This window comes from Acartia tonsa, chromosome 11 (genome assembly GCF_053477335.1).
Source record: "Acartia tonsa isolate MP-2025a chromosome 11, ASM5347733v1, whole genome shotgun sequence".
Classification (NCBI taxonomy): domain Eukaryota; kingdom Metazoa; phylum Arthropoda; class Copepoda; order Calanoida; family Acartiidae; genus Acartia; species Acartia tonsa.
In genome coordinates this window covers 18,894,708-18,910,781 of record NC_137270.1, presented here as the reverse complement: position 1 = coordinate 18,910,781, position 16,074 = coordinate 18,894,708, and the positions used below count along the sequence as shown (strand labels likewise).

General features: G+C 34.0%; 1 protein-coding gene across 3 annotated transcripts in view; it reads left to right on the top strand.

The window, feature by feature from the left end:
* Positions 1-10,985: 10,985 nt before the first annotated feature.
* Vha55 (V-type proton ATPase subunit Vha55) overlaps positions 10,986-16,074 on the top strand; it is a 16,038-nt gene continuing 10,949 nt past the window's right edge. For all 3 annotated transcript variants that reach the window (XR_013883994.1, XR_013883993.1, XM_080176899.1), the window contains exons 1-6: positions 10,986-11,112; positions 11,560-11,694; positions 11,870-12,009; positions 12,660-12,736; positions 13,289-13,412; positions 14,351-14,439. Coding sequence is in view for 1 of the 3 variants with exons in the window: in XM_080176899.1 (XP_080033025.1) it covers positions 11,054-11,112; positions 11,560-11,694; positions 11,870-12,009; positions 12,660-12,736; positions 13,289-13,412; positions 14,351-14,439 (624 nt within the window). In the remaining 2 variants the exon portion in view is untranslated. The remainder of the gene's footprint in view (positions 11,113-11,559; positions 11,695-11,869; positions 12,010-12,659; positions 12,737-13,288; positions 13,413-14,350; positions 14,440-16,074) is intronic.

Sequence of the window (16,074 nt, the reverse complement as noted above, 5' to 3'; positions counted from 1 at the left end):
CAATGTACATATCAAATTCAAAACTCTCTCTACTCCATACATCAGTTCTTCGATTAAGTACGAGGGAAGGGGATGGGGGTTATCGTTATTCAAGCCATCTGGGAGTATCACTTAATTAGACTACATGAAAATCTGGTGCAACATCCAATTAATTATAAATCTCTTTTAGTTATGCTCACAAATACAAACAATGTTATTATAAAATTTCATTTTATTATTATATTTGAAGTTAAATGATTTTACATATTTTTTTAAACTACACTTTTAGATAAATATAGATTTTACAGCACCAATTTATTTTGTCTCTTGTAGAATTGAAACAAGCAATATTATCTGGACAGTTTTATTAACAATCAAAAAATCCTTAAAATTTTAGCATTTTTTTTTCTTTTCTTAAGATATCCAGTATATGAATTTGAATTCTTTAAATGTCAATCACTATATAAAGGTCGTTCAATCAAATGGTTGTCTGTTACTTAACATAAAATCCGTGATTGTTAGAGTAATGTATTCCATTACAAGCGGATGATGCTCTGGCTTCTCTTTATGATCACTTTTTAAAAACAAATCAAAAACAATTAACCCTTAACAGTCGGGCCCCTTGCCGCACCTTAATTGACTTGAACACCTGTATTCAATATTAGAAGGTACTACTAGAGAATTTTAGTATTTTGGTAAGATAAAATGCTTTGTTTAAGTCAAAAAAATATTTTTTCTCTTTACCTGGATGACCCTGCCAGGTTTGCTGGCATCCAGTGCCCGCCAGGATGGAGATGTTCAAAAATTCCAACTCTCAGTTATGTGTCATACCCATACTTAAAAAGTCATGCAGTTTGGGCTCTTGGTATTATCCTCTTAGAAATTTTTTTTTCAATATTGAAAATTTGAGTATCCCCCCCCCCCCCCCCCCCCGACAGCGAACTATGAACTCTGGCCGCAGCGCTCGGCTCCCTAGCCTGCCAAGCCACAGCGCTCGGCCCCCTTGCCTGCCTAGCCGCAGCACTCGGCTCCCTTGCCTAAAACCTAACCTAACCTAAAATAGTTGTACGTCGGTAGTCGGGGGGGGTTACAAAATTGAAAAAAATTGAAGAAAAAAAATTCTAAGAGGATAACGCCGGGCTCTTTATCTTTCACACACAGAAAATGAGATATAAAAACCGTTAAGGGTTAAAGAATCTAGTTCCATAATTAGGGCCGGTCCGTCCGTCCGTCTGGAACGGATAGCTTTTTACGTTAATTTAGGCATGTTAGAATTGTCCTATGGATTTTAAACTTTGCAATGTGATTCCTGTCTGAGTTAGGTACGATTTAGAAAGCGTATCAACTTTATTATCGTTAACAGAATGTCAATTTTAAACATGTTGATTTCTTAACTATTTTAACAACAAATTTTTATGTGATATAATAAATCCATTGACCAGATTTTTGGATTACTGTTTCCTAGGACAACAAAGTATAAGCGAAGTATCTCTATAATCAATTTTAAAAAAATGCAAGTATGTCCTTATTTATCATCTGTATTCAATTATTTTTTAACCAAATTTTTTTCGACTTTTATACATTTATATTTTAATTATTAAGTTCTGATACTATACAAGTGTTATTCTTCATTTGTCCTATATGTTTAGAGCTTCACTATTATGGATGTTGCCATCCTTGTTTAGTACGAAGTGGACTTTTAAACAATAACATTATGAACATGAAGTAATTTAGTGGTACTATAGGGACATCATACAAATTGTTTGATTGAAAAGTATCTGCCTAGATTCAATTTAGTATTTCCACATTCTCAACATTTTTTTCTTGTAATCAGCTGCTAAGAACAATGGTCTTATTGATTTGAAAATTTCCTATCACACTTGTTGCCAGAGTCTCATATATTTGTTAAAATTGAAAAAAAATCCTAAAAGGATAATTTCCGAATAGGTATCCATCTCCTTTTCAGTGTAGCTTCTCATAGTTCCAATGGAAGTTTAAAATTATTTTTGGGGAGGGTAACACAGTGACTTCCAACTTCCTTTCATCACGTTAAATACCCCCAAGAGGTCTCTTGGGACTTAACCGCTTGTGCTTAAAAACAGTGACATTAAACGAACACTTTGAATTTGAAATTAAACTAGACTCTCTGAAACTAAAGTATACATGGTATTATTTAACCTTACTCTGACAGGGATCTTAAGTGATAAGACAATGACCGATAGAGTGATGTACATCCCAAATAATGCTACATAATATTACCCCTTAAGAAAATACAATTAGTAGTTGAAATGTTTGACACTCAAGTTAATGAACTAACTAATCAAAATTCAATAAAAGTCCCCAAAGTTGTTAAGCCAACGTCTAAACACAGCTCTCTCCGGGAAATATTGGTGAAATCAAAGCTACCTGAACGTGAAAAAAGAAGTGTCAAAGGTATGAAGAGATGTAACCTACCTAACTGTCCCTCCTGCCCTCATGTCCGTGAAGCCAAAGTTGTCTACAGCTCAGCAAATAATTTTAAGGTACCTATTTCTACACCAGTCAGCTGCTCTACAAAAAATCTCGTCTATGTTATAACATGTGATAGGAGAGAATGCAAATACAAACAGTATGTAGGAGAAACGGGGAAACAGCTTAAAGAAAGATTCAAACAACATTTAGATTGTGTCAGATCTCAAAATGAAAACTTGAATAAAACTGCAGTTGGGGAACATTTTAATCTTCCTGGACACAGTGTTGCCAACATGAAAGTATCTGTTATAGAAAATTGCAGGCAGGAGTCAGCTATGTACAGAAAATGTCGAGAATCCTTCTTCATCAATAAATTTGAAACAAAGCACCTGGGGCTGAACAGAAAAATTTAAAATTATTGTTATTGTTATATATTTTTGTTAATGAAAGTAAATTTTGCTAATACATGTTGTTTTTTCTTGTAACATAATTTATACCTATTTGACTTGCAAATTGCAATATTTTTAAAAAAAATGCTAACCCAACCAAAATTTTGAATATTTTCTTCCTTGTTGTTGTATAAATTCTTACCACTGTTGAAAAGTTTGACCGCCAATTTTCATCTGCTAACCCTTCCCCCCCCCCCCTTCCATTACAATAAATAATTCAGTTGTACATAAACTCTCAAACAATTAGGTACACCATATTTCAAAGTAAAAAGATTTGGATTTTATTTTGTTTTTAAAAATTCTTTTTTTTCAAAGTTCTTAATATTTTTAACTTGTTTTTTGTTAAACTTATATTAATTTTAACTAGTATGAAGCTTGTTGTTTTCTTAAGAATTTTTGCAAATATGGTTATTATTTTATAGAATTGAGAAGGCTTGAATAAAGCGAAATATATTTTCTACAAAGAAGTGTGTTCTTCCATGTGTAGTTAGCTCTAGCCGCGCGTTTTTTGAGATTAAAAAAGTTTATTAAAAACAAAGCTAAGTACCCTCCCTCCATGTTACTCTAATCTTTATTTCTAGAGAATCTTTAGACCAGTTGTATCAAAGTATCTAAATGTTTTAATAAAACACGGGGTTTAAGTGTGATATACCAGTACAAAACCTCTTAAGGAACCGCTTTGAGTAGTACCAATTTGTTGAGCTACATTACAATTTGGTAATTTAATTACTGTAAGCCCTGGTCCTAGTTCAATCTTCAATTCCTTCTCCCTTCTGGCTCTTTGCAGCGTACAGAAAAAGAGTATCTAAAAAATGTATCCATTTTTTTTTTTTTTAAAGTAGGAAGGTATTTCGTCATTCTATAGATATCAATAACTTATGAACTGATTGAGTTCTTCTTTTTAGTTTCCGGCTATTTCAATTGTAGGTTTAAGCCTTGAGATTGTTTTGGCAATTGTTATGCCCCGATCTAACCCCATTAAATGCAGAGCCCAAAGATGCTAGTGGCGTGGCTGCTAGTTTCTTAAAGATAATTAAATCACACCATTACATAAACAAACATAACAAATTTAGATTATCAAAGCATTGAATATTTAAGATTTTTAAGATGTCATAATAATTCTGTTCAATATATTTTTAAAAATAATATTACTAAATTTTTACATTTCATAATAGAATTAAAACATTCTGTTTTTTTTAGCAATCAATATTCAAACTTTTATATAATGATTACAGAGTTACTATGCTTCTTAAATCATTCCTTAATGTTACAGGACTGATCATGCTACGATTAAAATCGATAGGACACTTCTAAATTAATTATCTGAGCTACCCAGTACGGACGGACAGGCGTATGGGCGGATTGGCCGACAATTAATGTATGAAAGCTGCGCTTTTAGTACCAAAAATAAAAAGAAAAAGAAAAAAAAATTTAAAGCAGTAATTGATTTTCAGAAAACAAATCTGTTTTCCACAGCTTGTTTTAAGTCTGCAATTCTAAATAAAATAAGAGTTCCATAATTCGGTTTAGTCAATCAAAAATGTCTATTTGTTTATTTTTTATTCAGGAGAAAAAAAATATATCATAGTTTTTATTAATATAATCAAATGCTATTACAAAGTCAAGACAACATAAATGTTGTCTACACATTATCTTCAAAACTTTGTTAGTTTCGCCATTTTAAGCAGCTTTTTAGCCGCTATGTCCTGTACAACTAATTTTAACTTATCTTTGTTTTTTTTTGTGGAACGATTTTCATAATAATTAAATTTCCAGTCATTTTAAGTAACTTTTTGTGTTTAGTGATGAAAGGACGAGACAATTTTTAAAAAAATATCTTTTGTGTTTTTGGTCTGATTTTAAAAGTTTTGGATCTACTGCAGTTCACGGTAAAATATTGCTGGTAACGAATATTGCAGCATAAGAAGGCCTACAAATAATCTGGAATAGCCATAAATCAATAATGCATAATTATCTCGCAGTGCAGAGTAATGTGCGGAAAAGACTTATTTTACGCGGTTTTTCTTCAGTGAAGCTTTCCCTGTGCATCATTGGATTTTGGCTATTCCAGATTATTTGTAGGCCTTCTTATGTCGCTTAAAATGGTGTGCGGGTATGATCTGTACGTTCAGCCGTTTGGTAGCTAGCAGCCTTTAAAATTCATAAATTTTTTGGCAATATTCGTTACCAGCAATATTTTACCGTGAACTGCAGTAGATCCAAAGTTTTTGATTGTAAAGTATCAAAATGAAATTCTAATATCCTGTGTGAAAATGTTAAATTTAAGATCCCTCCTTCTTATGGATGTTATCATCCCTGTTTTATTGATGTATTATTAAATTTTGATTTCATACATTTCACCTTGGCCGTTCTGCTGCAATGTTTTGAAAAACTGTATAGCCTCACCTTCAGCAAATGCTATATATATATACAATTTTATACATTACAAGATAACTTTACTAATATTTAAACTTGCGACCGTGGCTAAACATGTAGTGCATCCGCTCGACGTCGGGCAGGTAACAAGTTCACATTTTGTCTAACTAAACACCGCTTCATAACTAAAGATGATAAAAATGGTTTGTACTACTGATATGGCAGATGCCCAAAATTAATAGACATTAATAGTAGTTACAATGCCTTGGCCCAAAACAGGCACAGCTCAATACCATTCACTGTGCAACCATACAGTTGTTTGATTGTTACTTAACCTAATAATAAGTGTTTGCTAGAAAACGAAAGATTTGGCTCCCCTTAGGTATCCAAGGTTGTTGACCTGACGGTAACGTGTCATGGATACCAGCCTTGCCCGTATGAGCTAATTGATATGTAAATATGTACTTAAAATCATGTCGATAGTTTCCATATCCATATTGCAACTGGACCAAAACTTTTTAATAAAAAAACCTATCTTTAATTTGATCCTTTACGTAAAGAAAAATACTTTAAATTTATCAACAACGAAAAAATACACAATTCGTACAAAAAATTAAATTGTAATTATGTGAATCTAATTTTTTTTTAAATTGATAAATCCAAGATGAATGAATAGATAACCTTATGCAGTTATGCACATGCATTAACATGGATATATCTTATCATAGTTTTTTTAAGCCACGAGTTTTTACATATTTTTACGGTGGAATTTTGACACAATGTGAATGGTTACCGTCACAAAAAATTCACAGAGTGAGGGGGTGGCTATTAGGCTAAAAACATACACCCCCCCCCCCGCCCATTTCCCCAATGTATTATCTATCCAAGGGTACATAGTTTAAGTGGTGGGGCATAAAAATTTAGTGCACGTCAAACACACTTAGCTCTCCTAAAGTTCAATCTACCCCCCTTTTTGAGATTTTTAAACCCATTACTGCCCCCCCCCCTCCCCCCAAAAAAGATATGGTTTCCCAGGACCTTTAAGAAGCTTCACATTAAAGTGTTACCAACACAATGATGCTGCGCTACTTATCAAAGAAGATAAAGTATAGAATAGAATCCAGGTAGAAGATTCTGCCTGGCTAGCCTGAAGTAAAAATGGAACATTTGAAAGACAAAAACGGCTATAAGGCTGTTAGTAAATAACATGATTTCAGTAATTATTCAGAAAAAATATTCAAAATAAATTCCTTTTGCAATAATTTACTAAAAGCCTTGTAGCCAAGCTTCCAGCTTTTTCTTCCCTATTCACAATGGATTAAAAATGAATTTGATGTGCATTTTAAGCATTAAAAAATTTATTTATGTAAGAAAATTTACAAAAAATATTGTTCTTAGTATTTATATTATAAAACTAGGTTGCGCTCTTATGTATGTTTTAAAACAGCTGATTTATACATGATAGCAACTACATCCATACATTAACTTGTGGTAGGGGGGAGGGGGGAGGAAGGGGCTGTACCCATTTAACTGTCCTTTAAAAATTACATATGTGGTCATTCGTACTTACCAAAATTAAAACAATATAATGTTAAGTGACTTTTCATCTTTGTCTAAAACGACCAAGCAGCTAATGCTGTCTTCACTTCAATAAGAGGTGTGTATCAGAGGAGACAGTCTTAATCAGATACTCTTGTTTACGGGTAATTAATTACCTTCTAATTACTGAGAATTATTCTAAAGTCATGCGTGTTACACTACAATACATATTTTAAATTACAAAGATCAAAAAAAATTTTAACAGTATATATTAGATTTTGATACAAATTAAGTTTTTCTAATTTTGTCCAACTAGTCATTGTGATTTGTACTTTAGCATTATTGTCTTTACTGCGCAAGTCAAAGATTCCTTCAAATTTCCCAGAAATTTTTAGGGTTTTCACTTCTATTCCTCCTTATTCTATGGCTACTTATACATTGCTGTCCTTGTTTCTGAGAATATTTATCTTTCTCTGTTAGGGCTCAATAAAATGGATACAAAATTAGTGGATGACAGGGGAAGTTTGGTTGTCAATTTTGGTTGTTACAATGGACCTCATTTAATGGTAAGTTCGTTCCTCCAACAGGTGGGTAGGGGATAGAATAAAGGAGTAGAAGACAGGGGGCGGGGTCGGATCGTTATTTTAGCCAGATGGATGTAGCATATTATCAGTGTATGTGAGAATCTATCACACTATCCATGTATTGTATATCCATTTCAATAGTTGAGAAGCAAAGAATAGAAAAGTATCGATATAAATGCATGGAAAATATTGAAGCACAAATGCAAAAGTTTATTGATATAATTCTTTGTTCCTAAAAATAACAAGGACAAGTATGTCCATAATTGGCACAGCAACAAAAACAATAAAAAATCGAGGATAAACCAATTTATAGCAAAATTTTTGAAACATATAACTGACCATTATTTGATAAATCACCTTTGTATTGTATTCATTATGCATGTCTGTCTGAAAGTTTGTACCGAAAGATCTTGCTAACCGCTGATCTTTCCTTTATACTGTGAAGCCTTAGAATTCCAAGTAATTTCTACAACTATTTAGGGGGAGAGGGAAAGAAATAACTTACAATTTTTATTACTTTTCTTTTTAAAACATTAGCGGCTACGCCCCTTAGGTGAATGGTTCATCACCACAACTGCTCCTCCTATCTCCTTTCTAAAGTGCTCTAAGATGTATCTAGGAGAGTAACCGTTGGTATAATATAAAGTTATAAGGTTTTTTGGCTGAAGCTCAAGATCTCAATAACTACTAAACAGATTGGGTTCTCTAATTCGACCAGATAAGCTTCACATAGATCCTATGATGGTTTAGGGTTATTTTACTTTTAGTTTAAAGGCTTAAGATGGTTTTTGTCTTAACCATAACACTTTGGTTAAGTGTGACTTCCGAATTTGCGGGAAGTTCTAGAGATCTTAGTCTTTCAAGGCAAAACCCCCAATACCAGGACCATCAAGTTCAACAGCAGGTTTGAGTATAGATTTATTGACACAAACTACCTATTTCAAAGTCCTGAAATTACAAGATCAATTAATAAACAGAATAAAATATTACTCGTTAACTTAAAACTTTGAGCACTAAAAAAAATCTTTTTTTCTTATGGTTAAAGAATCTTTGGGTACTTTGGCTTTAAAGGAAAAATATTTGGTTTATAGACCATTGTTAAATGCATAAATATAAGCACATAAAAATTACTAAAACATAATATTTGAATCATAATAAAGCTTCTTGTGTAGCTGGCTAGAGCCTTAAAACTTTATAAATCCGTCCTATATGCCATACAATTATATATGAAAACGAAGAAAAAACTACCTGAAGTTCTTTAGGTTTAAGCACCTGGCATACTAGGGTTATACACGCACTCTGAGACCAATGTTAGGCCCGACTCAATTCTCCGAATGTCTTTATCCACACACATATAAATCAGAAGTGGCGTGGCGTCACCAAAATATAAACAATCTTAAAATGCCGCAACTCTTTAGGAAAGTTAAGCAAAGACAACATTTTTTCTGGACTGGAATTATGGAATAAGGAAATTAATTTCGATCTTGATAAACACAAAGCTTCCTCGAAAAGAGGTTGAGACAGTTTTAAGCTATTTTTCTAGCCTCTCTCTGCCCTTTCAAATGTTAAATATGTTATCTTAACACAAATACAGAGCCCCTAGATGCTAGGGGCAAACCGCTAGTTACAATATAAAGTTGTAGAGTTTACTTTGATCGTCCAACTTATTGAGTTGTTTTGCTCTAGATAAATAAAAATATTATTGCAAGAAAAACTAACATGCATGGGGCCAGGCCAGGTGGAAGGAGGGGTCTAAAAGAATACAAACAAACAATTTATTCTTAAAATTATTGCCAGGGACACAGGGCAGGGATAAGACAATGGCCGATAAATTAATGTACATTCCCAATGATTATACACATTTTTTTACAATTAAAAAAAACATGACCGCTCTTTGTCGATTTGAAAAGTTTTATTTAATTTCATTCAACCATAATAAGTTTGTACAAACTTTTAGCACTGAAAATTTTCCAATCATTATTATAATCCACAAAAAGTGGTCATTTGGCTAATGGTTATTGAGATGTTTATTGTACGTTGTGAATTATCCTTGGAATAAAGGGAGGGGGGGGGGGGGATTTTGGGCTGTTTGTTAAATTAGTCCCCAATGTTTTATTATAATGTTTTCTTATTCTTTTATTCAAAATTGATAGCTCGGTTTATTAGGGAATTCGTGTACAAATGTTTCAACCACTAATTGTAATCTACATAGGGGTTGTCTATGTGTATTATCATTTGGAAATGTACATCAGCCATTTTCTTTTCTCTTTAGATCCCTGCATTTATTTACTGTTTAACTTACCTAAAAAATTAAATTTTAAATTTTTGAGCATTTTATATAATTGTCCATTGTTTACAAATGGAAAAATTGTCTGCTAGTGAAAGTAAATAATTTTCCGTCTGCTAAATTTAACGCATGCGCATAGTTGTTATTTCATAGACAAATATTATCAATGGTTGTAGGATTTCATTAATGTATTTTTTAATTACATCAAAGACAATGAAACATAATTTGATTAACAACCCAAATGATGATAAACTAAATTATTCCTTATTTAGATTAAATCATTGTTTTTAAAGTTTGTAAACTACTAATTGAAACAATTTCTTTAATATTACAATACAAATAATAAATCTTGATAAAAGAAAGTAATATTACCAATAGAATTATTTTCTAATGTCCCCTCCTTCCCTTTTATCTTTAAGTGAAAAATCCGCGAAACTAAAATATTTAGAGGATTTTTTAGAAATTATATATTTTTAATTTAGCGGATTTTTATTTGTCTCTGTTGAGTATAGATCAATTTTACGCGCATGCGTAGTTAGTATACACACACACACACCGAGTATAAGCAAAGTCATAAGACTAGATCAGCTGACTTGAAATATAAATGAGTAAATACTCCTTATCATTATACTTTATCACATTTTTATTAATAATCTTGTTCAACATTGTGACCTCTATATATTGATTTTTTTTTATGTTATTTTGTAATGTTTTAAATACGTTTTTGTGTTATCTAATTATCAATTTTTAATGTTATGTTAAAGTACATTTTAAATGTCAAAATCTTGTTTTTTTTTATATATCTGTTTATTATAGACGGCGTTAAATGAAAAATGCACAATTTTAAATATTAACGTGGGGAGGGGATAGCAGAAAAATAGCTTAAATACAGACTAGGCTGTAAAGATTTCATATAATGGAGTACTTAATCGGAGCAGGTGGGGCTAGCGAGTAATAATGAACTCAAATCAAATTTAATTATTTATTGGGACAAAACGACATATACATTTAATATTCAACATTTATAAATGATAATTACATTGCAAAACTTTTTATCACGTGATCCCAACCGGCCAATTACACGTAATTTATTCCCTTTAGAAAATTCTCTGCACTCAGACCCTGGGATAGTCTAAAGATTTTTTAGTTGTTCTCTGCATGTACAGTGCTTTTAGGCCATTTTACGGCCCTTTCATTTCTCTGTATTCGATCGCTGCAACTTGTAATTTTAAAACGTTATAAGAAGGGGATATATTATACAGAAAAAGTAACTTGCTACCTAAGCACTATATGGGATCTAAATCGATTTATCCTCCATTTTCTTATCCCTAAAGACCTTAAGATCCCTGTTATTTTTCAGACAAATCGCACTAGACAATAAAACAAAAATGACCCCAACAATTTCTGTTCGTCAGGGCCTAATCGACCAGGTTATGGCCCTTAAGAGGTAATTTCATCTATTGCAGTTCACAGTGAAATGTTCCTGTTAATGATTCTCTCTAAAAATCTATTAACTTAAATGTCTGCTAACGGTAGAACATACAGATTATGCTGGTACAAAAAATTTTCTTTTTTTTTCTTTTTAATTTAGCCTTCAAAATCTTACAACTGATTATCATGTACTCTAACAAAGTGAAACGTGTAGCTAGCTAAAATAACGATTTCCCATATCAACCCCATTTACCCCATCACCTCCCCTCCTACTGGATGAACGAACTGACCAATAATAGGAACCTAAATAGGCGACAATTTTTACCTTGTCATATTATCCACGTATATTCTATATCCGTTATTAAACTTTACATTTTCTTGACTATTTTTACACTCTCTAATACTGTATTACAGTAAACTATTCTGTTCACTAGGAAACGTATTGCTAGATAACACTGTTTAGGGACTACATTGCCGAGCCCCGTATCACGTACAAGACTGTGTCTGGTGTGAATGGTCCGCTGGTTATCCTGGATGATGTCAAGTTTCCAAAGTTTGCTGAGATTGTCAACCTCCATCTGCCCGATGGGTCTGAAAGGTAATCCTTATTTAAAAGTAACAGGATGTCTGTCTATGTGTTTGTTTGAGGGTGTGTGTCTATCTGTGTGTAACGAAAATTCTCGCTAACCTCTTAACCAATATGATTCTCATAGGTCCTAGATGTTGTTTGTAAATGTTATACCTAATCAAATAGATAAAATTCTTCTTTTCAGGGCTGGACAAGTGTTGGAGGTGTCAGGTTCTAAGGCCGTTGTCCAGGTGTTCGAGGGGACATCCGGCATTGACGCCAAGCGGACAACTTGCGAATTTACAGGAGATATTCTTAGGACCCCTGTCTCGGAGGATATGTTAGGTAAGTTTTAAAGAAGAAAGGTAGGTAATAAAAGATTAAGAGAAAAGTAATACCAGATAGTTTTGGTAATTTGTTACCTAACTAGATGCTCTTTTGTAAGAGGTATCTTCACAAAAAAACTTAGCAGTCCAGTTTAAAATGCAGGCAAAAAAACCAAGAACATTAAAATTTGTGTTATTTCTAATATTTTAAAATTTTCATATGGTTTCTTCTAAAGTAGCTAGGTAGGTATGTTATGTATCATCTAAAAATAATTTCTTAATAAATCAGGGGTGTCACTGTATTTTCTGCACAAGATTTATTTTTTTCCCCGGCTACCAAATTTTTTTAAAATTCCCCCCCCCCCCCCCCCCCTAGTTTTTCTCACCAAGTAGGGGGGAAAATGGAAAAATATTTAAAGAACTCTGCATTTTATTTATTTTATCCCTCCTACCACACATTTTTTTAGTTTTTTTTTCACCGAGGAGGAGGGGGGGGGGGGCGGGGGGTACTGGAAAAAATGTTTTCAGTTTTTTAATTTTTACATTTTTTTCCCTCCAACGACTTATTTTTTATCCAACCCCCCCCCCCCCCCCCCCTGAGCAGGGGATCCCATGTAGAATATACACCCCTGTAATAAATTTCTCTAATATCTTCTTATATGTTACCAGGTCGTGTATTCAACGGATCAGGCAAACCCATTGACAAAGGTCCCACTGTTATGGCCGAGGATTATTTGGATATTCAGGTAATGACGATGATTTGTGTAATCTTTTGTTGATTTTCCAATGTGTGTGAGTAGTGCAGCAATAGTTTTTTAGTGTTTTGAAGGATTTATGGAGTAGGATGAGACATTGTTGTAAATCTCCAGGGCTAAGTTTCACGTGTATTCAAGAAAATCATGACCTTATGCACTGTCACATTGGAACTCCTCTTTATTAACTCATCCTTGTAGAGTATAGCAGGTGTCCTGAATTTATTATCGTAGTAAATGACGCTCACCTCAGAGAAGCCTGTGCCAAGGGTTGTTCTGATATTATGACGAGACTATAATCCCCTTATGTGAATAAAATCCACACGTAGGACGTAGGAATAATTCAATCTTAAGGCTGCATGGCATGTGTCCCAAATTTATTATTTATATTGTATTTACGGCCAGCCTATTAACCCCTGGTCTCTTAATTACCTACACTACGTAAATGATTCATTTTAAAATTATTCTAAAACATATAATATTTGTATTAAACTGGTCTTAATTAGTATTTTGTACCATTCTAATGAGATATATTTGTATATTTAGGGCCAGCCTATTAACCCGTGGTCTCGTATTTACCCCGAGGAGATGGTGCAGACTGGTATCTCCGCCATTGATGTTATGAATTCTATTGCCAGAGGACAGAAGATCCCCATTTTCTCTGCTAATGGTAGGTTAACAACACTAAGGGCGCGGCGGCCGCTAAATTTGGGCAGTTGTGGAAATTAGATTTAGAAATAATTTAGGAATGGCAGATGCAGTTTATTTGACTACTGGTGTGTTAGAATTTATGCGGCTGCCGAGCTCTGATAACTTTTAATAGCACCCTTAATAACTTGTCTACTTTTAGTACTTTAAAAGAATAAACTCATTTTATTGTAGCGGAGTCACTTTATAATCAAAAAGTCTCGGGTCTTCTGTCTAACCTATTTAGGGGAAAAAAAATTTCTTGGCTACTATTTAATAAAGACGTCTCAATGTTTCATGATTATTCCACATTTTTATTGTCCGTTTGGTTTGTCAGTCACATATTATTATCCTTACACAAAAGAAACAGGATCTGTTCTGTTTCGAAGAATCTTACTAACCGCTGAACCGATTTGGATCCTGTAAAAATGACCCCTTAAAAGTTTAGTTTTCTTTTTAAAAATGAAACTGAAAAAAGGGGGGTGACCCAACCCCTTAGCCCTCTTTTTTTCCCCCACCTTAAGAGGCCTCTAGGGGCGTATATTAATATATAAAAACATCGTGATTTAAAAACGTTCTGTCCCTCACTTTATGATCATTGAACATCTTCTCTATAACTTACTTTGTATTATGGGTGGTCCTACGACAAACGCAGGAGTCCCAAACGTCGGAGTGGACACTTAACCTAACCTAACCTATTTTAGACCACCTTATAGGTTTTTTAAATACCTAACCCCTGCGGGGGGGGGCTTATTTGTTCATTCATATCTTAACCTAACCTAATCTGTATAGAAATACTTAATAAAATTAATATTTTAACACTCCTGCGTTTGTCCACTCCGACGTTTGGGACTCCTGCGTTTGTCCTGGAACCTTAAGGGTTCATGTAGTCATCCTAGTTTAATATTCGTATGTGTATAGGTCTGCCCCACAACGAGGTTGCCGCTCAGATTTGTAGACAGGCAGGTCTGGTCAGACTCCCAGGAAAGTCCGTCCTGGACGATCATCAGGTCAGTTTACAATTGTAGAACAGCGTTGCTTTGCTACCAATTTAATATTGGAATCAGAGGGAGGGAGACGACATTGGATTGTATGTTATACCTATTTAATTTTTGAAAACTATTTTTTTGGCTTCGAAGCTTTTAGTACTTACTCATAGAGAAAAAAAATCAGAGAGGAATCAAGTCCTCTAAAAGCCGAGAGATGTTTGTCTGCAGAATTTGTATAAATTTTGTGGGGATGGGGCAGTTGTATTTTACAACGAAATTGGGTGAGTATTCAACCTCTTATTCTTTTTCCTTATGTAACTACTTCGTACCTACCCTATTAAATCTTGATTAGTTGGCTTAAACTAGCGTTTCCCAATCTTTAGTACAACTAATAATTTTAATTTACGGAAAGTAGGTATATAATTCTGATTGATTGATTGATTGATTAGCCTCCACAGATTTGTCACATGCATCTGCCAACAACATGTATTTTGCGTCTTATATTGAAATTTATCAGGTAAATCCTTCGTCGAGCTTCAGAAATTCAGCAGCCTGTTTAGGCTTTGTCCATAGGGATACAACTGTCAGGGTTGTGGGGTCGTCAGGGCAGTTAAAAAGGTGTGCAGTGTCGTGAGGAACGTAGCTACAGTTGGGGCACTTATCTTCAACTGTATTGTCAAGTCTTGTTAGGTAGGAGTTTAGTTTGCGACTAAAACCAGATCTAAGTTGCGAGAGCTGGGTCCTAACATGTCTGGGAAGAGAAAGTTCTTCTTTGTTAATTTCAGGGGGTTTGCAACCCAAAACGTCATTTGGGGGAAGATTCTCTAGAGTATTTCTAACTTCAGATGTGTGAATAGCTTTCAGTTTGGCTTTTCTGTTTTCAGCATTAATTGGAAGATGTTGTTGTATGCTATTTCTGAAGTTTTGAATGGTTGGTTTCAGGTGTTTTCTGGCAGGTAAAGGCTTATCAACGTGTTTGTTGCCTGGGTGTTCTGGGAGATGACAGGTAAGCAGATATTGCTTAGTTTTCATCATGCAGTGCTCCCTAATAGGTAACACTTTGGTTTCTTGATGTATGTGTTGATAAGGGGTAATTTTCAGTGTGCCAGTGGAAACTTTGAGAGCCTTATTTTGAGATACCTGTAATTTTTCCCAGTTGGAGTCAGAGATGATGGGGCTCCAAATAGGGCAGGCATACTCCATAGCACTTCTGGCAATGGCTTTGTAAGTCATTGTCATTGTCTCTTTATCTTGGCCCCAGTCAGTGCCACAGAGAGACTTCAGCATATTGATTTTGGTATCAGCTGTGCTTGTGACGTTTCTTATGTGTTTGGAGAAGGTTAACATAGTGTCATATGTGACACCAAGAAGTTTAGGTTCATGTTCAAGTTTGACCTGGATGTTGTTAATCAGAACTTTTGGGTGGATCTTGTATTCCTTGGTATCTGGAGTGAACAGAGTTACTGTTGACTTTTCTGGTGACACTATCAGCTCTCTTTCATTGAGAAACTCAATGACCTTAGGGACAAACTTATTGATGGCTTCAGTAAGAGCATTTATGTCCAAACCAGTAGAATAAATAGAGATGTCATCTGCATACTGGACCACTTGGACATTCTTGGGTGGGTTTGGGAGATTCCTCAGGTAATAGTTGAA